At 53.3% G+C, this 20,984-nt stretch overlaps 6 protein-coding genes across 6 annotated transcripts; 4 read left to right on the top strand and 2 right to left on the bottom strand.

The window, feature by feature from the left end:
* Positions 1 to 2,826: 2,826 nt before the first annotated feature.
* On the top strand, positions 2,827 to 4,206 carry RHO25_005234 (uncharacterized protein; the record flags this gene model as incomplete). The annotated part of the gene is made up of 2 exons (XM_023596141.2): positions 2,827 to 3,379; positions 3,431 to 4,206. 2 exons carry the CDS (start codon positions 2,827 to 2,829, stop codon positions 4,204 to 4,206), a joined length of 1,329 nt encoding a protein of 442 aa, XP_023457148.2.
* Positions 4,207 to 5,082: 876 nt separating this feature from the next.
* Positions 5,083 to 5,877, top strand: RHO25_005235 (uncharacterized protein; the record flags this gene model as incomplete). Its single annotated transcript, XM_023596142.2, has 1 exon — positions 5,083 to 5,877. One exon carries the CDS (start codon positions 5,083 to 5,085, stop codon positions 5,875 to 5,877), a length of 795 nt encoding a protein of 264 aa, XP_023456873.1.
* Positions 5,878 to 6,717: 840 nt separating this feature from the next.
* On the top strand, positions 6,718 to 7,488 carry RHO25_005236 (uncharacterized protein; the record flags this gene model as incomplete). Its single annotated transcript, XM_023596143.2, has 2 exons — positions 6,718 to 7,348; positions 7,406 to 7,488. The coding sequence occupies 2 exons, from the start codon at positions 6,718 to 6,720 to the stop codon at positions 7,486 to 7,488; spliced, it is 714 nt and encodes a 237-aa protein (XP_023456826.1).
* Positions 7,489 to 9,016: 1,528 nt separating this feature from the next.
* RHO25_005237 (uncharacterized protein) lies at positions 9,017 to 9,860 on the top strand (the record flags this gene model as incomplete). Its single annotated transcript, XM_023596144.2, has 2 exons — positions 9,017 to 9,203; positions 9,259 to 9,860. The coding sequence occupies 2 exons, from the start codon at positions 9,017 to 9,019 to the stop codon at positions 9,858 to 9,860; spliced, it is 789 nt and encodes a 262-aa protein (XP_023457628.1).
* An 812-nt stretch (positions 9,861 to 10,672) lies between these two features.
* On the bottom strand, positions 10,673 to 16,281 carry RHO25_005238 (uncharacterized protein; the record flags this gene model as incomplete). The annotated part of the gene is made up of 2 exons (XM_023596145.2): positions 10,673 to 11,546; positions 11,597 to 16,281. 2 exons carry the CDS (start codon positions 16,279 to 16,281, stop codon positions 10,673 to 10,675), a joined length of 5,559 nt encoding a protein of 1,852 aa, XP_023457629.1.
* An 870-nt stretch (positions 16,282 to 17,151) lies between these two features.
* On the bottom strand, positions 17,152 to 19,233 carry RHO25_005239 (uncharacterized protein; the record flags this gene model as incomplete). The annotated part of the gene is made up of 1 exon (XM_023596146.2): positions 17,152 to 19,233. The coding sequence occupies one exon, from the start codon at positions 19,231 to 19,233 to the stop codon at positions 17,152 to 17,154; it is 2,082 nt and encodes a 693-aa protein (XP_023456870.1).
* Between the last annotated feature and the right edge of the window lie 1,751 nt (positions 19,234 to 20,984).

Genomic DNA, 20,984 nt, shown 5'->3' on the forward strand with positions numbered 1-20,984 from the left:
TCGTTGACAGCTGCACAGATTGCCGCTCTCAGTACTGATCAACAAAGCCTAACAAAAGTAGTTTACATTGTAATCGAGCGAGGCATCATGCAGCATATGAAGCATGGATGGTGTCCGACATGTTCCGCTCCAAACAGGTAGTTACGCGTCTAGGGTGAGAGTGTAGGTTTAGATATAACTGGATGGCTCTGACGGGGACGAGCAACCCTTTACTGTTCAAGCAATCAATGCAGCATATCCTTCAAGAGTCGTGAGCTCCCAGAATATGAAAGCACAGAGCTATCACCAAAGACACGATTCTGCAACGATGTCCGAGCAACAATCACCATGGTTGCGACTTCCACAACGGCTCCGTCACTTCATCTACGAATACGTCCTCGTGTGTCAAGATCCCATCGAGATCCACCCGAAAGCACGCCGGAATTCCGTAATATCGCGGTCACAAGAGAGAAATAGCCAACCGCCACGCTTCTCTTCCCTTCTCCAGGTCTGCAGACAAATTCGCAACGAAGCTTCGCCTGTATTCTACGAGCAAAACACCTTCATCGTCCCATGGGGATTCCCAAACCTTGGCTGCAGGTGGCTCGACGAGCTGACGACTGCCCAACGACTATCTTTAAGGGATGTGAGGTTCTGCTATGGTGATGGGGCATTCTGGACTGTGTATGATGCGAAGGTCGCATTGTCGTCACTCCAGGTGGGGTTGAAGAAGTCAGGCTCGGCAGCAGATTTACAACAGCTCAAGTTGTGGGTACCAGTGTGTGAATGGTAGGTGAATTCTTCTTGGCGAACTAACAACCTGGTCACGATCCACCGATGTAATGGTGGTCGCTGTCAAGATCTCTCCGACATGTGCTAATTCTCAATTGATGGCGTAGGTCGGTACACAACTGGAGAGATCTGACAAAACGCGCCGATGCCCTCTGGGTCAACAACAACGAGACAAGACCTTTCGCTTGCGATCACATTAAAGGTCAAGGTCTTTGGAGGATCGACAGCTTCAGAATGTGAGGCACTACCATTTGCGTGCTGTGGGATTCTCTCAATACGATTCATCCGTTACTGCGAACTGGCAATCCTCGAGCACAACATTGCGCAATGAATATCGCTCGGTTGAAGAAATTCATCAGATGAGATTGAGAAGTTCAGCCGCGGTTCATCAGCCAGGTTGGGCACTTTCGACTGCGAGCAAGCATACCTTGCAGCATACAAGTTCGTGGTCCAAAGCAGATGCTTCGTGGCGTGCAAACACCATATTCGGGCAGCCATGGACAAGCAATACCATGCGCGTGGAGGGCGCATCAATCGATACAGATTTGATCTGCAGCTTTGGTGATGGGGCAATGAGATCAGTATGAGTGCATCTCCTCGGTGACTTGTCACCTGAAACAGCGAGGAAGCATAGCAAAAGAGTGTGCATTGTTTGAGTATAGGCAAAGTCGAGCTTCAGTACCCGGCGGACACATTTATAAATCCTGTCAAAGAAACCATCCTCGACGCTGCCCCGTTCCAAGATCTGAGATCCCTCAAACAACGACTCGATTGCGGAGTGACGAGGTAGCCGCACAGAGCCTCAGCCAACGCGGTTGTAGGGCAACATTCTATCAATAAACACAAAGTCTACAAATCAAGGAAATAGAGCGCTTTGTCGCTGACCAGTATCATCAGCTGCAGGATAATCACCTTGCTCTCGACGCTACACGTAGCATGCTGAGAGTAGTGCGACACTCAGCGAAAAGCCACGTCGTTGCCGCAGTGGCTGCATGCTTGACCATTCACGCATGTGCCCGCCGAGCCGCCTATAGTGTGAGTGATGAGTTTGGGTATCAAGCTCGATCATGTTTCGAATGCAGACCACGTGCAAATATTGATTGACGATGGCTGAAGCGCGGGCCAGTTCGTTGCTGGACGCGTCTGGCTCTCGAGCTTGCTGGCAGAATGTTTCCAAGACCAATATCCTGGACATCAAAATATTGCTTCACGCATTTCCTGGCGTCACAGTATACAGATCCAGAATTCGCCAAATGGTGATGCAGAAAGAAAAGATCCTCTCGGCAGCCGAACCGCAAATCAAACATGAAATCCGAGTCAAGCCCACACGCAAAAGACTGATGAAGCCTCCCAGCCGTGCCAGGTTCCCGCCGACTCCGGTCCATCATTGCCGATCATCGACTTCACCCAAAACATGAATCTTCCTCATTCCAGCATACCCGGCGTCTCGCGGATGAAACACGGAGCAACATGGATCAGTGCTTTCACCTCTCTTCCAATAGCACAAATGCCTGCTGCGTATGCCCGTCAGGCGATCGGGTTGGCAGCAATGACCCGCTCCCCAGACCAGAGTCTATTTGCGCGCGGTGCGCCTGTTACAGAACGCGATGCGAAACTCTGCTGCTCGAGTAATGTTTTCTGGAGCTATGATACAACGAGAGGTTTGCCTCGCGGTCATCTTTTCTTGAGCTTCGTTCAAGCTCCGCAGTCGTCCGGTTTACAACTTCGAGAAACTCATTCGTTCGAGTGAGTGGGCTATGCATTGGAGAAATTACAATCAATTCGGCAGATCATGATCTTGGACTGCGGCAAACGAGTCTTTCATTATTAATGGTCGTCTCACCGGAGCCTTGCCAGAAGCCGTCTGATATCGGGAGCAACGATTCCCGGAGATCTTCTCAGAGACTGGAAGCCAGACCTGAGAGGTGGAGTGGCATTGCGCAAGGACGAGCGAATGTGAATACTGAAACAGCGACACCAGTACCACAAGCGCCAGACACTTCGCAACGCCCACGGACTTCTGAGCGAGCAGTTGGAGTCAGCAGCGAGGCAGCCATGAACGCCTCAGATGAGAAGGCGGCCGAGGCGGCAGCAGAGCAGAGAAATGCTGCGGTCACACCCGATGTGTTCGTAGATGCCCAGACGCACGAAAGTCAGAGCACGACTGAGCAGGACAGTATCAATCATGACACGACCAGCGGAGAAGATCCAGAGAAAGATGCAATCCGAAAAGAAATCCAGAACAAGCACCTGAGTATCGCCTCAAGCGCGGATGCGCACAAACGAGAGTCAATAGAAACTCCTCCGCGATGGTCAGCCGTCATGTCGGACTCGGACGCAGCGAGCGAGCACACCATACAGGCAACGCCCATAGTAGAAGCAGATGCCAGACCTGCAGCGACAAGGAGCCGTGTGACACTGCAGGTGCCAGAGGATGAACACCACCACCAAGGTGGCGGTGGCTCGATGCCAACAAGGCCGACCCACAGCAGAGGAGCAACGGTGGCTTCGGGCGTGACAATCGCTTCATCGAGAAGGAGCCTTCCATCTCTGCGTCGACGAGAGACAAAGCTGATGCAAAAGAAAGCCCATCCTTGGCAACATCTGGGTACGTGTTGGCGACACTATTGTTATGCATAAGCTGATCTGACGCGTACAGGTATTACGCTTGGCCTACCGATGGTGCTCCTCTTCGATCTGGTCGTGCCCTGCATTGCGTACTACGTGTGGTACGACAACCACGGACCAGACATAAAGTACGACAGAGGCATTCTCGGTGGCGCGGTCGCCTGTTTCGGTTTCGGAGAGCTCTGGATCCTCTTCGCACGAGTTTGGCGCCTCTTCTTCAGACGAGAAGAGTGTGCGCCACTTCTCTCACGCAATCGATGGGAGCTCGATGCAACGTCGTGGGTGTACGGAGTGGCGGTCCTGATCGCGCTCCCACCGTTCGTGATTGGTTCCGAGTTGGAGATACCCGAGCTCTACCTGTACGCCCCCTGCTTCATCTTCGGGTTCCTCGCCATATTGATGTTCATCACGACGCTCTTCCCTTTCAAACTCCCGATCGGGATCAATTCACAGGAGCGAGGGACACGAATCCGGCCGTTCATTTTTTATGCTGCAGAGGATTTCATCGCCGTCGATGGCCTGCAGGATCGAGAATTCCGGGTCCGCTACAATGAGCGGTACGAACATAATGCCATGTTCCGCCGCTTCTTCTTCTGGCTGACGCTTTTCTGGTTCTTCGGATGCTTGATCTACATCGGGTGCGCGTCGGCCATTATCTGGACGCTGGAGTTCAATCACGCCTTTGGACTTATTTTTGGCATCCTGTTCTCCTGGATTGGCGTCTGGGCGTTGATCACCTGGCGCTGGGTCAAGTGGGAGATGAGGCGTGAGAGACGGGCATTCGAGGAGGGCTATGTTGATGCATAACGATATTCACCAGGGCGGGGAGGGGATAGCAGTAATATAGTCGTGGGAATGATCGGCAATGTAGATTGGAGCAGCGTCGTGTCGTGTCAATAGTGTGGTACATCTCCTTGCTGGCACATGTGCACTGTAGATCTGGTTGTTGGATGGACGGTTGTCGTCACGTGAAAAGCTCTGGAGTTGCTCTCGAGTCCCGAGTGTTTCCGCAGGGTGAGTGTCGTCGGCGTGGGCGCTGGGCATCGATGATGTATGGAGCGCGTCTATTGCGCCCACAGCGCTCTCGTTGCGCTGTCTGCCCACCGTGATGATCGCTTGACGTACTCCCATCCCTCCCCGTCACGGTGCCATGTCACGCCCTGCTGCGAGGCGGTTGTGCTGCGAACTGGACTGAGGTCGTCCTGAGCTGTGGTCCAGCATGTCCGATGCAACGACGCCCTCCTTCTCCTGACGACGGCCGCTGCCTCTGTCGCCTGTCTTGCACACTGACGCCGCAGTGGAACTGCACCCACGCCCTGTCGCCGAAAAGTGGACCGCCGCTGGTGGTGCTGGAGAAGTCCTCAGGCGCTCAGAGTCGGTTGAGGTTGTGAGACCGCTCCGGCGTGACGCTTCCGCAACAAGAGGCCCACTAACTTAGCAACACACCAGACAGGCAAGTACAGCTTCGAGCCACTTTCTCTCTGCATGCCTCCTCCTCTCACCCGTATTCTCGTCTCTGTCACAGCGCAGGCCCCACCGAGCAGCCCTTACGACATATTAGGCGATCAACGCCATGCTATGTCGTGACTGACTCGTCGACAGAGCTACTACCTCACACTGCATCGCAAAATCAACAACTCCTCATCCTCGATTTGAACATCGGCTTGCGACTCAATCTCCGCCATGTCGGAGTTTGTCGACCTGATCAAGCCACTGGGCGAGCGCTTGAAACACTGCTACGACCCTACCAGATCGCCGACAAGTCAACCCGAAAATGACGCCGTGCATGCCACAGACCCGGCCAGAGCCGTGCCGCAAGGCTTCATCGACGCCATGATCGTCCGCGAGGAAGTCTACGTGAAAGAGCAGAAGATTCCGCTGGAGAATGAATTGGACGAAGACGATGCTCGGAGTTTCCATTGGGTCGCCTACGCTTCAATACCTGCCAAAGCAGTAACAAGTAGCGATGGGACAGAACGCAAGGGCAGTGGAAGCACAAAGATGCCGATTGGGACAATACGCTTGGTGCCACCACCACATGGCCAGCATCCTGGAGGAAACGGTCACGATTCACCACAGAGCAATGGAGGACATACAGCAACTGAGCCGTACATCAAGCTTGGGAGATTGGCTGTGATTCCTGAGTTCAGGAAGGCTGGAATTTCAAAGCTGTTGATCGAAACTGCTCTCGCTTACGCAAAGGCACACCCATATGAGGTAGGCCCGGCCCTCGATCCTGCCTCGATGGAGGCACTCAAGAAGGGTCTGGGCGTGAGTTGGAAGGGTCTGGTTCTGGTGCACTCTCAAGTCGGAGTACAGAAAGTGTGGAAAAAGTATGGATTTGAGACGGACGAAAGCATGGGTCAGTGGGATGAAGAAGGCATCGATCATGTCGCCATGTGGAAGCGTGTCTCTGTCGAGCAAGGACGGAGGACCTCAAAAATCTGGCTGCACACGAACAGTGTTACGAGTCCATGAGTAATGATGGATTGTCCACCAAGAACACATATAGACATGGCGTTGAAAACGGCTATACCCTCGGGATATTGAAGCAGCACTCATAGTGTGAAGAAAATGCATAGCTGGTTGGTTCTGACATTCGTTCATGGCTCTCCCACTTTCGTTAAAAGTCCGCTCAGCCACATGAAAGGTCGCCGTGTTGGAGTCTACACCAGCGACCATTCTGGTGACGACGAGCTCTGCCGATCTCCACCACCAAGGTAGATCATAACTGGAGCCAGAGGCCCGGAGAAAGCTCCGGCTCACGTCGTGCGAAGACAGCTCCAAACTTGCACACACCTCCGAGTGTCGCCAGTCTCGAGATGAATTCTCATGGACAGGGATTGTCACAGCGAATCGTGCGATCAGCACATTCTTCTCCATATATTCCACGCCTTGTGAGACCGTGTTCGTATCCCACGCCGCCCCATATGTGTACTGTTCAAGCCACAGGTTCGGAACGAGCTTTCCGCATTGTAGCAGGGGAAGTGTAAATTTGGTGACAACTTCCTCTCTGCACCTACCTGAAGAGATGTCTCGGAATTCGGTGCAGTGTCGTTATTGCCTTCGAGGCTTTGCGACTGGAAGATGATGATAGAAACAGGATTGGCAAGAACAAGTCGGCGGAAGTTCGCGGGTGGCTCGAGCGCCCGTTGACTTGCGGTTCTCCTTCCCTATGCTCTCAAATGACATTTCCATTTCCATCAACGACCCGACGTATACGTATCTCCCATCTTGACCGAGTTCAGGGGCCAGCAGAATCACCAGCACACGGCGCAGCAACCATTTTACAACAGTTCCATCGAAGTCACCACAAAAATGCCAGGACCTCCTGTTACCACGACGGACTTCGCAGAACCCTCAAATCCATACTATCCCACCGGCTCCTCAATCGCTGGCTGGAAACCAAATGAATCCTCCGTATTCACACTTCTTGGAGCCTTCTTCGGAGCCTCCGTCGTGCTCTTCACCTCAACCTTCATCCTGGTCAAACGAATCCAACCAACATTAACACGAAGCGAGCTCCTAACCATAATGTGGTTCGTCCTCAGCGGAACAATCCACATCTTCTTCGAAGGCTACTACATTTCGAATTTCTCCTCACTCGGATCGCAACAGACTTTCATCGCTCAAATGTGGAAAGAGTATTCTTTCTCGGACTCACGATATCTGACGAGCAATGGACTTGTATTCTGCTTGGAAACGATCACGGTCTTCGTTTGGGGGCCTGGTTGTTTACTTGTGGCAGCACTTATCGTTTCACGCAGTCCCTGGAGGCATCCGTTGCAGATTGTTGTGAGCTTGGGTCAGTTGTATGGTGATACTTTGTACTATGCGACTAGCTTTTTCGATGAAGCTGTTCATGGGATTTCGTATTCGAGGCCAGAGGCGTTTTACTTCTGGTTCTACTTCGTTTTCATGAACAGTTTGTGGATTATCATTCCTGCAGGTTGGTCGTGTCTCGTGGTACTGAGCATGTGATCAAGGTATGCTAATGATGGATCAGCTCTGATTTTCCAAAGCTCTTGGACGGCGGCTTCAGCGATCGCAGCTGCAAGTCAACGCGTGGAATCGAAAAAGTTGCGATGAAGTACTCGTCGACTGATCATAGGTACTGCAATGGAAGCTGCCGAAGGTGGAACGGACTACAACACCGATGAACATCTTTCAACGACTTCAAGAGACACATTGACACCTTCTCCATTAAGCTTGGATCACTCAAACAATGATCTCCCTTGAAAAGCCAGGAAAGAAGGCACGAAAGCCACAGAGCCGCTGGGTCTGTCTCTTATCCGGCTAATAAGCTACACAGATTGACAGAACGCAGAGCGAGATGTCCTCCAGCCGCCGTTACACGGATCGACAGTGCGCGCACTTGTGCTTGCGCCATCACCGTGATTCTGCCAAACTTCTCATGAGCAGATGCCTTCCAGCTTTTGAGCTCGAATTCGTTCTTGGAAGGTGACTGTACCTCCAGTGGAGCTTCTTGTGCTTTGCCTGCTTTCGCTGGTCCATCATGGAGCTGTTCAAGGATCAATGATGCTTGCACCGAGTGTGCCGTTCCTCCCGCAAGCGCTCTGTGCGACTAGATCAAAGCACTGTAATATATCAGATGCAGGTTGGGTGTTCTTTAGGGCATTCCATAGGCTCGCCACGCAACTGCATGCGTGCCGCGTACCGTGGGAAAGAAGCTGATAGCGCTGGGTCTTGCTTCCGGCCACGCTTTGCCAACATGCACAGCTCTTCGACTGACATGCATGAGCTACTTGCCCAGGCCTAAAGTTCGGTTCTCGACTTCCATTGGTCGTATCGACGCTGGAGACTAGGCAATCCAAGGTAATGCAATCATCTGCAGCAGGCCGTATGGCAGGCTGATCCACTCCAATTAGGCGTCATACTTGAAACGGCAAGATTCTGCACGCGATACCAAGGCGAGGCCCTGGGCGTCAGGCCGAACAGCCATCCAGCCAGCCACTTCTGCATGGAGGCAGGTCCTAAGCGCCGGCCAGGATACGATTGGCTCAGAGAGGAGGATTCTGGCTGCCGAACCCTGATATTGGGTTAATTTGCTCGAAATAGCTGGCCAGCCAGCTCCATGAATGGCAATTAGCCGTCTTCACTCAGGCCGCCCTTCTGGAAGCTAACATCGCCAAGTCTTTTCGAACATCTCCATGAGTGAGACAGACAGGCCTTACAGCGATGTCAGCATGAAGGAATTGTGGTCAGCAGCATGCAAATAAGAATGTGAGCATTCCTCTGCCTCACCGAAAGTTGGACTATCAGAATGCAAGAATGAACGTCCCAAGGCTCGCAAGCCGGAAGTCCTGGCGCGGGTGGCCTCCACTTCTCCACTAATTTGATTCTATTTCGATCAGGGCGCTTAACGACACATACACTTTGTACCTCAACGTCGTACAATGTCAGCCATGTATATAGCAACCATGTCGAGCGCGCCTAAGAGGGCGCAGTGCGAGTATATGCTCTTCGCGTGCCTCCTACTTGCATTGCATTGTTGACACTTCTACCAACTGGCAAGATCTGGACATTCGTTCATCCAATTACGAACACTCGACGATCGATCGAAGGCGCAGGCACACAACACACACATTTTCCAACAATGCTGTTCTCAATAGTAAGCCTGTTGCTTGCCGCTGGACTCGTAACCGCTGTGCCATTCCAACAACAAGAACGCAGAGATGCCGTCGGCAGCTGGAGCAGAAAGAATCACAACTGGGCGGGGCGAGGATCGTCGAGAGCAGCAGAACAGTGCTCATGTGATATTGCATCGATCCAGATGCCACAAGGTACGCCTCTCAAAACATTGAGCAGGAAAGTTCGTCGTACTAACATTCTCTACAGCACCCAAGCCTCTGCCTCCTGTCTCCGAAGGCTTTTCATTGTACCACATCGCCGTCGGACGAGGCACACAAAATTACACATGCGACCTTTCCAACGCGACAGCAGTACCCGCTGCAGCCGGGGCCGTCGCAACTCTAGTCAACGCGACATGCCTAACAGCCAACTCTCCAATCCTCGCATGGTCCCTCGCCGGCTGGGCATATCAAGATAAATCCACCTCAGTGCCTAAGACCGTTCCAGTGAACGACTTCCTCAAGATCTCAGGTCACCACTACTTCACCGACCTGACAACAGCCTACTTCAACCTCGACACTATTGGTCAAGGCGACGATACCTGGCAAAGCAACTATAGCCAAGGCGGATTCAAAAAGATCAACGCCACCGATGCCCCAGCCGATGCTATTGAGGGCTCAGTCCCCTGGCTCAAACTCAATAGCAAAGACGAGACCAAAGCTGATGACTGTGCTTTCCAAGAAGTGTATCGAATCAACACCGTTGGTGGTGCAGCACCAAAGACTTGCGAGGGTCAAGAGGCGGAGTTCCAAGTCGAATATGCTGCTGAGTATTGGTTTTATGGCAAGCCTGAGACATCGAGCTACTAGAGTGGGAACGTTATGACTTCTTTTTCTTCTTCTATCGAGCAATTTGTACAGAAGCCTCTTTGCGACAGCACAGGGGAAAAGGCGTTATCTGGGGGTAAAGAGAGCTCAATGGATGGCATTTTCAATGTGTGCATGGTCATATCTATCTCAGAACGAAGTGGAATTACTGCGGACGAGACAGCATAGTAGAGACAGAAAATTAAGAGAGAGAGAGACAGCAGTAACGTCAAAGTGGAGCGTTCGTAGACGACAGCAATGACGATGACGACCAGTTCATTAATGCAGTATCTTCTCCAGTTTCAAATGCGACTCACTCGTGAACAAACCACGTTTCGCACACGTCTCCCTAGAAGCGCGCAGAGCCAACGTTATACACTACCGACTAGAGCACAGAAACGCCTTCGGATCATTGAGACGCGACGGGCCTCCTACGCGCCTTTCAATTCTAGTCGGACACTATCGTTTCGAATTTGGAGTTGAACAAAGTAGGTCAGCTGGTGGTTCAGCAAGCCAATTTTCATTTTGCATCATCTAGTTAAGCGCCTCGTGGAAGTCTTCATTCAATTCGTCCACGTCGTGTCGCCATGAGCGTCTAACCAATATCTCTGTCTTGTGCCCCTCTTCCCAGAAGCCATGCACCACAACCCCGCCACCACCACTATACATGCAGAGCTCTGTACAAACATATGACCGAAAAAATTCTCCACTCACTGACAAGACGATGCTAGGTAGTCTTTCCTGTTCTCTCCTCTTGACTATCGTCATGCAAAGGCATAATTCGCCGCTCGCTATCCAGGTTCAGAAAGTACTATCTACTTCCCAATATTCATATCCTTTAGCGCGCTCTCGCCCCAATCAGAAGTATCACTTATCCCACTCCCTCGATTTGTGACTCGCAATGCTGGGCCAAGTGGTTTGGGCATTTCCACGGGACTGTCGGAGTCGTAGTTAGTGGGCGCGTGATCGGTCGGCCAGTCGGGATAGCCATGACCAGGTTGGTAAGTGGCAGAGGTATCCCAATCTGAATCGCGGCGATCGTATTCGGGTGATCCATTATCGAAGGGCGCGGTCGCGTATCGCGATTGCTCTGGTAATTCTGTGTTGTAGGGTTGGATGGGCGAGTAATCTAGCGTCGTGTTCAGGTTTAGGTGAGGGTTGCGTTCGTTGGTTGGTGTGTCGTCGTTCGGGTCGCCTGTGAAGGGTGCAGAGGCTTGTGTCATTGATAGTGATCGTGGTTGGGTCTGGACAGTCAAGTGGCCATCCTGTTCGGCGATAGGTTCCGCTGCGGCCAGATGGTTGACACTTTGTACTTGTCGGAGGGAGCTTTCGCCACGACGTAGACTGGCTGCACCGGGAGCGTTGCCGCTCTGAGCGCTACTTCTTCGCGCAAAGTGTTCTTCGGGCACTGCAGTGCCAACACTGCCTTCAGCGTCTGGATCACGAATGCTGAATTGCGCTATTGTTCGCATCTTCCGGCTGACCCAGCTGGCCAATATCTTCCCTCTCTGCTTCTCGCCAAGTCTTGAGCGTGGGAAATCGCCGAGAGCAACGAATGCGACAATGTCAAGTACAAGCTGGTGCTCGTTAAGGACTGTGTTGACAATGATGGGCACGAGTGACGCCAGGAAAGCTCTTGTTCGAACTTCGGCGATCAACACAAGGAGCGAACCTGCTTGAAAGATAGCACTGTGATGTGTTAGCAAGTTCTCAGCAATTGCCAACCGGACAGGACTTACCATCCGCCTCGCACAAGTGCTCGATGACACTTCTCCACACTAGACTCAACGTCCATCGGGAAGTGTTGCAGCCCATTAACCTCAAATGTCTCGCCAATGGAACCCAACACGAACAGCACTTGCATCTCCACCATGTTACCACCAGGCCCGATAGGTCTGCTTACGCTGTGAAGAAATCCGAGATCACCTGTTCTCACGTATCGTACGCCCGGATCACCATCGACTGTATGCCCATTGAAGCGCTCCGCATCGAACGCATCCTTGCTGCCATAGAAAGAATGTGCGTTAGCCTCTGATTGCACCCAGATCTCACCATACTCGCCAACCAGGCATAGTCGGTTTGTCTCTGGATTGACAATACTGATCTGAGTGCTGACAGGCACCATGCCCGAATCCTGTACGAGTAATGCAAACGGGTCCTGGTCTGGGTCGACTGGTACGACCAGGCCTCTCCGTAGACTCGTCGGCTCCAGATATAACTCTATCGGTTCTATACACATGTAGCTCCTGCTAGCGACCATCGGGTTAAGAACGTGACTGTATATCGTGTTAATGGCAGTCTTGTCAAGAGCAGACTGCGCGAAAGCCTGTCTGACGTGCGTATACACGTCGGTCTTTGGTCGCTGTTCTGTTGAGATCATGAGATTCTTCAACTCCATGAGATTGATGCCTTTGCCTGCGCCATGGGCAATAGCGTGCTCCAGCATTTGCGCGGTGGCGTAGGTGTCCTTGATCTTGTACCTAGCAAGAGTCTGCATCAGAATGTTGGGATTACCAGCAAAGTCGACAGGCGAGACCAAATACGTGGGCGTTGCGAGGAATATGCCCATCATGCAGGTGTGGAGGAAGCCGATGCCCATCGTGCTTCGCACACAAGCCAGGACGGGGCGCGTGGAGGTCATCTGGCAAGTCTCTTTTTGGACCTTGCAGAGCGCCATAAGGGTATTGTGTCCTAGCTGCACAGCAACACGTCGCTGGTCCGGCGTCCAATATGTCCAGATGACGGCCGGGTACCCTGGCGCAATCCAAGCCGGTCGTATTGTCAAGCCTTGTTCTCTGCATCCGTGAGACTGTTTCGGTGGCTTAGAAGTGTTGTATGTCGAGGGAAGATTGACCTTCAGAATCAGCGCAGATTGCTTGAGGTGCTGCGAAACAGTCTTCTGCTTCAGCACGCTTTCCACATCATTATTAGTGAGAATCGCCTTTATCCTGAAGTCCGCGATCATGTGCAGCAACGCGGGAGCATCTTCACTGAGTCGGTTGCTATCGATGGGTGCCATTGGTACCGCAACCGCACCCAAGCAGAGACAGGCATGTACGGCGTACACGAAGTCTTCGGAGTGCGTGTACATCAGTAGCAAGTGGTCTCCTGGCTGGACCTTGACCTTGTTTTTCAGGTAGAGTGCGACACCTGCCACCTTCAGATCGAATTTCTTCCAGTTGACGCCTTTCCCTTCCCGGCCTCTGCCATCGATGGTGCAATAGGACAATTCTTCCGATTGCCGCGACACTCTCCACTGCATCAGATCATGAATATTGCTGAACTGATTCAGTGGCGTACTCGTGCGATCATCAATGACGACTTCTCGATGATCTACACCGGAGTACTGCTTGTCAGAGTGCATAGCGAGCATGTCCTGTCGAGCCTGACTTGCCATGGGCGACCAGATCCCGCCAGCAGGATCATCGCCAAGTGGCAAGTTTTGTACTGCACGTTCGACGCCAAACTTGACGTGCACGCAGGGTAAATTGCCGTTGTCGAACTCTTTTCTGCAGAGCATGTTGCCAATGTCTCTTCGGCCGTTCTTGATTACACGAGGCAGTGTATTCGGTGCAGTCATCATCACGCAATACACGCGAAGATGATGCTCCTGGTACAAGACCTCCATGACTCGCTCGCTGAGAGAGTCCAGGAAAGGTATGTCCAGTTGTCGGGGAGGTCCGCCAGTCGTCGTTGGAGCTGTGCTCGCAGCTTGAGTTTCGATGAGGATGATCGGTAGATACTCGCCATTGACATGCGCATCAAACGCCGAACAATCGTAAATCTTCGGCACAGTCTTCATGATACTGGCAACCAGATGTTGCACGAAGAAGTAACGATGTTCGACTTCTTGCAATCCATGTTCAACCCACTCTACTCGTTGCCGGATGCGGTCTTCGTAGAGTCCGAGCACGAAGACCTTGCCCTCGATGATGCAGCCCAGAAGCCCAGTTCTGAGGAATTCTGGCTCGACCAGAACAGGTGTAGGACTGCCTTCCACAAATCTGTAAGGTCGGGCGTGGAAGATCGTTTCGGTGTGTTTAGGCAACGCCCAAAAGCCACCAGAGAGTGATGGCGAGTCAACCCAAATCTCTCCAACCGTGTATGGTGCGCACAGCAGATTTGCTTCGGGATCAACGATAGCGAGGGTCGCATCGGGAATTGGGTATCCAAAGGCTCCAGCTCGAACAGTTCCCGGCTCGTTCGCTCGTTTCCGAGCCTCTTCGCCGAGCGCGATAATGACAACTTCATTCGTCTTCAAACTCTCCTTATCCAACAGCACCTCACTCAGTTCTGTCCGGCTCGTCTTTTGCGCTTTCTTTTTGCTCGCAGTGCTGCCGTCCAGAAGACTTGTGTAGCCATTCGTTGTGGGACTACCAGGATCCGAATCACTATCCTCTTCGTCTTGCTGAATAGTCAAAGGACATCCCATGCGCTCTTCGCCACCTAACCAGTCTCGCACTGAAATAATCATACCACCGTGTTCTGGTAGCGCAAGCATGGGCGCGACCAACTCTCTCGCTCGCTGATTGCGCATAGGCTTCAGCCATCGATCGGCCAAAATTTCATGGAATTCGGTGTCCACAGTCAAGCTATCGATCAGACAAATCTTGACGCTTGCAAAGTTTGGCTCCATGTTCTTCTTGAAGTTCCGTGTCGCCATGGGATCCTGCTGGTAATTGTACGCTGCACGCTTTAAGCCCGGATAGTCTGCCACCATGACCGTTGCACGGTATTTCGAAATGAGATGCGCATACAATCCAGGTGTGTCCACCGTCTTACTCTCGAACCATACCGTAGTATGCCCTCCATACACGCCCAAAAGCACGCCGAGAATCAGACCGCAGCTTTCTCGAGGATCCAGATAAGACATTATTGTCTCATGTCTGCCCGGCCGAGGCACCACAAAAGATCCGTCCGAAGCTTTGAGATGTGATGAAAATGTATCGTTGTTCTGTGTAGCCGGTATCGTCGAAAGAATGGCTGACAAACATGCCATTTGGTGCATAATCGTTCTGTGGGACAAGACCACGCCGCGCAAGTCACCTGTTGGCGCTCTTGAGAACTCGATGTAGGCAAGATCGGGGACCTGCAGAGGCGCATCGCTGTCTTTCTTCTTGGGGTGATAGGATCCGAACTCGTTCGTCTTCCACCACTCTACCCCTGTAGGCCACTTAAGTCTTTGGGTCGAAATGTCTCTTGCAAAGGCTTTTAGGTTGTTGTCGGTCGTAAGCGCCAGATGCGCCTGCGTTGTCGTCAAGAGCAAGGAGAGCTTCTGGTAATCATTGACATTGTTGATGGGCACCGCGACCACCCCTGCAATGAAGCAGCCCATCAACGCGATTGCGAAATCGATGATTTCGCTGTCTCGGTAGACTAGTGCCACTCTGTCGCCCCTATACAGATTGGACTTGTCTCTTATGACCTGCGCGACTTTCTCTGCTCTTGAAGCTACCTTGTCCCATGTTATCGAGGCCGTCTCTTTGCCCTTTGAGTCTAACACCCAATAGGCGGGCTGCCGCGCCTGCATCTTACCCCTGTGCCTCAAAACCGCGCCAATATTGTCGAACTTCGACATTGGTATGCTGTTGTTGTGCGGATCGTAGACTGCGAATGGCACGTCTCGTGGTTCGAGGGGTAGCTGGTGGATCGGAGCACTGGAAATATCGTCGCTCATCAAAGGCGGTGGCACCATGGCTGTCGGAGAGAAAGCTTCGCCCATGCTGTAGCGCTGTGGTCCTCCATAGCTCATCCTCTGATCATCACTCTGCATCTGATTGCTGTTGAAGTCGCTGAAGTATCCTTGCTGCGAGTCCAACATGGTGCTCATTCGGCTTCCAGCGCCTTCAGGAGACCACGGTTGTTGCGCGTGCTTGGGATCGTTGGGATTGAAGGCATAGTCGGAGTTCACCATTGTGCCTGACGCGGATCCAACACTGTACCTGCTGCCCGGACTCTCCGGCCGGCTGCCAGGAGTAATTGGGCGCAAGCTCCCATGCCCACCAGAGGCCTGCCGTTGTGCTGATCGTGGTGGAATGCCCAACTGCTGTTCCTGAAATCGCTGTACAGGCCCAGATGCCATGCTCCCGGGCGTGACGGGCCTTGGTGGGTAGGCATTGGCATACTGCTGTTGCTGCTGCATGCCGTGGCCATAGTCCGGGGCGTATGCAGTGTAGTCGGGACCGTGTATTGAAGGCTGGATACTGCCGTAACTCGTCTGGCGGTTGTGCACTGCTTGTCCCGAAGCCATGCTCATGGTCCGGTCGTTCGCCACGCCCGCCGCCTGCAGCTGCTCGGGAGACAAGTATTGGCTGAGGATCATGGTACGTCTCTTCTCATAGCCCTTCTGCGTGATATCTCCCTCCTCCAACTCATGGTCGAGTTGGCGCAACTGCGCCTGCAATTCGGGATTGTCGCCGTCCATGTTCGCGTTCGCCCACGGCTCTGCATTCCACGACCGCAAGAGCAACACGCGCCAATGGTGATAGTGTGTACGTTCGATCGATTGCTGGTGAGTTCGGTGGAGTGCGCAAATTTGGCCAGCGCGCCGCTTCACTTCCAGTGACAGCGAGATGCGGAGGGTTCATGCTCGTCGCGGAGCTTCGAGATCCCAGCTGCGTCAGTCGGAGACCCTGGTCGCCCTTCTTTGCACGTCACACTCTGGAGGCGCTACCACGCTTGCGGATATTGCTCTCCTTGGCACGACTATAAGGCTCACTTTGCTAGAACAGCTGGGGCCTAACGACGATTCGGATGACATTGGCTACGTTGTTCGGCAACTCAGCCTCAAATTGGTCATCACCACTCACGCGGAAGTCTTTTGTTCAGTGTGCGAGAGCTCATCCGATCACGCCTCTAATTGGCTTGAATCCTCGTATTTAAGCCTCATGACCAAGAACTGATAGTCACGAACACGTGCACTGCGTGCCGATCGTGCTATTATTGTTATTGTTCCAGACCCATTGGAAGCTCATACAACAGTGAGACGAGACAGTTTGTGAAATGGTTTCTTGCTTTTACTCTGCTCGAATCTATTGAAAAACACTAAAGGTAATAGCCTAATGCAGCCCAATGGTCCTCCTTCTTTCGCTATGCAGTCACAAATGTAGGCGCGCGCAGAGTGGTATCTTTCGCAGAAAGCAGCCAGCCAGATTCAATTGCTGGCGCAGAAAACGTGGCATTGTGTTGCCCACCGTAACGTCGTAAGAAATCCTGTAGCTAGTTGGTCAGGTTCCGCTCATGCTGTGATGAAACAAAAATGTTCTGGTGTTTGCGGGTGCTCGCTCCAAAGCAATCAATATGTGAACGCTTCCTCGATGAAGTCCAAACTCGCGTCTTCCACGTGTGCTCGACACGCCGCCCGCACATCGTCGGCCAGCGCGCCTGGACCACACACGGTGACACCGACGGAGCCGATTCTGTCAGGTATTTCCTTCTCAATCACAGCGCGAGGCCGGCAGCGCCCGGGAAACATTTGCACAGAGCCCGTACTCGACACGACTTCTCCTCGGTGCCGGGGTTTCGTAATGAAGAGCTGGATCTTAAGAAGCTCTCTTCGGTGCTCCATTCGCAAGATTTGGTCCATCCATATTCGGACCCATTCCAGGCATTCTGTGTTCGGTACTGACCAGACCAGTAATATCTTACGCGTTGAGCACATTCCTGCCGCGTATTGGGACATCAGGTCGTGGACGTAGCCGATTGCGTGCGTGATGCCGATGCCACCAGCGAACAGGATTACGGTTCCATACGAGGACAACGAGTCGTGCCCGCCGTACGGCCCTTCCATGAAGCCCCACGTTGTTATGGGCTGCCGGTCATTTTTGAGGAGCCTGTCGTACATTTTCCTTGTCATGCCTTCTCGCGCTCGAATGACGAGGGAAATGTTGGTGACTTTGGCGTTGCCAGTCACCGTAACATTGCCATCTGCCGGCTTGTGGGCGACTTCTGCCACGTTCGCCATCTCTGCCAATGTGATGGGCTTCGTGGGAATCTGCACGCGCCCCATCATGCTCTGTCGTGCCAACATACTTTGTCGGACTTGATCGCTGAAAACTCCTGTTGTCATCGGAGGGAGCTTCTCCATTTCAATCTCCATTGCTGGTGCATGTAGCGGCCTGTTTTCCGCCCAAGCTATTGAGAAAGGATGGCTGCCTACCCACGCGATTGACGGCAGGTATGCATGTACGTGTGCACCTGGCCTCCATTTCCACGGCCTCGAGATCTGGTAAGTCACGCGGCATGCTTCTGCTGGAAGCCATTCGATCGTGACTTTGGTCCAACCTCGTTTTCGGCTCCAGTTGTAATACAGGATCCGATAGGTCCGTGCAACCAGCTCAGTGGCCCAGAAGATCAGACTGAGCTGTACGTACGGCAGCATGGGCAGTTTGGCCGCGTCCAGGTGAACGTACACTCCGATAATGCCGAGAAAGGCCAGAATTCGATGCGAGTTAATGAAGAATTCGTAGAAATGATGCCGAATTGGTCCACATGATGCAATCACCAAATAGGTGAATACGGCCGAGCCCACCATACCCCAACTGTAACTCACAGAGGTACTCAAGGAGAGTTCAAGCTGTTTGCTTCCACCAGCGCTCCATGCATTTACTCCCCAGGCAATCGTATGTAGTATACTTTCCAGAACCATCATGCGTGCCGTCCATCGGTGCAATAAGTTGAAAGTGTCGTAGGGCACTCTCAGCAGAGGGATCATGGGGTTGTTTCGAAGCGCGAACAAGATGGTGGGAATCATGTTAAGCGCAGCCAGAACACCGGTACGGCCTCTGAATTCGGCGACCACGCTCGGCGAAGGCTGCGTGTAGTCAAGTGCGGCGCAGTATCCAGCGTTCGAGGCCAAGTAAACGAATAAGAGGAAGGAATGGAATCGCGATGGCAGAGTCCCGACAGTGACCTGTTTCTGCCACAAAGTGAATTCTCGATTGTGTCGCACCCTCCAGAAAGGCGCGTAGAGCACGTATCTTTTGATCCACGGCCACACCTTGGTATGGTTATGCATGAAATAGCGCTGATCCCTTTGCCCTCCCATAGTGAACAGATGCCGCATGTGCTTGTGGATCATTCCGATCCATCTGTATATGAGCGTGCCGGCGAGCAATATCATGAACGACAGGACCAGTACATTGGCCAGGAGGTAGTTCAGATATTGGTTGACTCCTTTGAGGCCATGGGTGAAAGGAGTAGCGGCAGCGCTAAGGTTGAGACTGAGGCCAAAGTCTTGAACCTCTGCGCGGGGAAGTAACGCGCCTGATAAGACATCTGGATTCGGAGGCGACATGACATGCCCGGCATCAGAAGCGAAGGGGACGCCGGGCATGCCTCCGTGTCGGGCGAAATGGTGGTGCTGTAAATGCTGCATCGCGGCCAGCGCGGAGGGGGGGTTGCTGTTGTCTTTGTTGCTTGCAATAAGGAATGAGGGGCCAATGCGTCGCTTTGTGTAAACCAGTGCGGTTCTGGGTTGCAGAGAGGTGCTGCTGGTTCGCACCAGAAGTCGTGGCCGGGTACAGTGCAGTCCTTCCGATGGAGGTAGGGAGCGGTTTTCTGGGATCTCGCGGCGCCGGGGATGCGAAGGATATGACTGCTAAACGAGCGTGGGACGCGGAGGTCGTCTGTGAATGCGCGGCCGAGTCGGTGAGGTTGTAGACAATGCTGTGTCGGGGGTCTGCAATGGCGCGTGCAGTGGACGGCGGCGGTGAATGGAGTCAATGGGAGGCAATAGATCGGCCACGCGCCCGAGGCCCTGACGGAGGGCTATTGTGCCATTGTGTGGAGTGGGAGAGAGGCAGTGATAATGAACTGGAGATTGCTGCGGAAAGGAGAGACGCGGGCCCCAGCGACAATGGGTGGTGCACGGAGCGCAGCTATGTGGACTGCGGTTAGCGGCAGTGGCGGTTCCGGCTGAAGTGCGAGCGGCCCACCGATCGAGGCCCCACGGGAGTTTGCAGCAGATAGATGGAGGGAAAGAGCGACGGCAGCAGGTGCAGGTGCGTGAGGGCGAGTGAAGGGCGGGCGAGGGAGTGGAAGTGGTGGCAGCGCGTCGCAGCCACTCGAGACGCCTTTGTGCGCTCGCGGCCATGCGAGTCGTCATCCCAGCCAAGCTTGTCTGCAGACCTCGTGTTTCACACGCCCGATTGGCCACGACCCGTACCTTGCAGCGATGCTTGTCGTCCATCCACGCGCCTCCACCGCCAGTCGCCAGATTTCTCTTCCGACTTCTGTGGCACAGCGCGCCTAGCGCAAATGGCCCCAGCTGCATGCTTCCTGTCCACTTCGCAGCCTCATGAAGCGAACCCGGCCTCGATACCTCTCACGACCATCGTCTGCAATACCATACCGCACCTCCTGGCCTCAACGACCAGTGCGATCCTGCCGACTTGGCGTGGTCGATCTGCGCCGTGTGGTGCTGAGGGCGCTCGGTGCGCTTCCCGTACGGTCCAGAACTCCCTCTGGCTTGCGCCGCGGACGCCAACGCCCTGTTCACAGCTCCATAACTTTGTGACCAAGAACTAGCCTAGCAGCGCAATTTCGTCCTCGATGTGCTAGCCATATCTGCCAACGCGCCGAGCAGCGTCGGTTGAGAGCGGCAGCATTGGCGAGAATAAGCTGACTTTCCGCTTCGAGCAACTGCAATTCCCAAGCGCCGAGCCAGGAAGGGCACGTGGCTGACGGACGGCAGACTCGAGTCTCGAAGGGCGTTAACGTGCTCAGATATGTCTCGAGATAAATCTTGTATGCAAGCGGTGGATGCAAGTCGGGCCCTATGCAGTTGGAAGACTTATCGCTCGTGCCGCCAATACTCGCTCGCTTGCAAGGTCGTCGTCTCTCGAAACGTAGTCTACTGTAATCATCATTTGTGGCTCCAGTGCATCGTATATTAAGATCCATCGCCTCGTATCTCGAGTTCGACATTGATGAATACTGCTGCATTGCGGCGCGAGGCACTCCTCTTTCCAACCACAAATATGCTCATGGTCCGTTTCTGCATGCGCGCGTCAATGTTGGCTATCAAGCACACCGGTTTCGACAGCTTGGCGGACTGAAAGCTCCCCCGGCATGCCATGTGGCAGTCACGCCACTCCTCAAATCGGGATTATTCCATTGCCGCAGGTA

This window comes from Cercospora beticola, chromosome 3 (genome assembly GCF_033473495.1).
Source record: "Cercospora beticola chromosome 3, complete sequence".
Lineage (NCBI taxonomy): Eukaryota > Fungi > Ascomycota > Dothideomycetes > Mycosphaerellales > Mycosphaerellaceae > Cercospora > Cercospora beticola.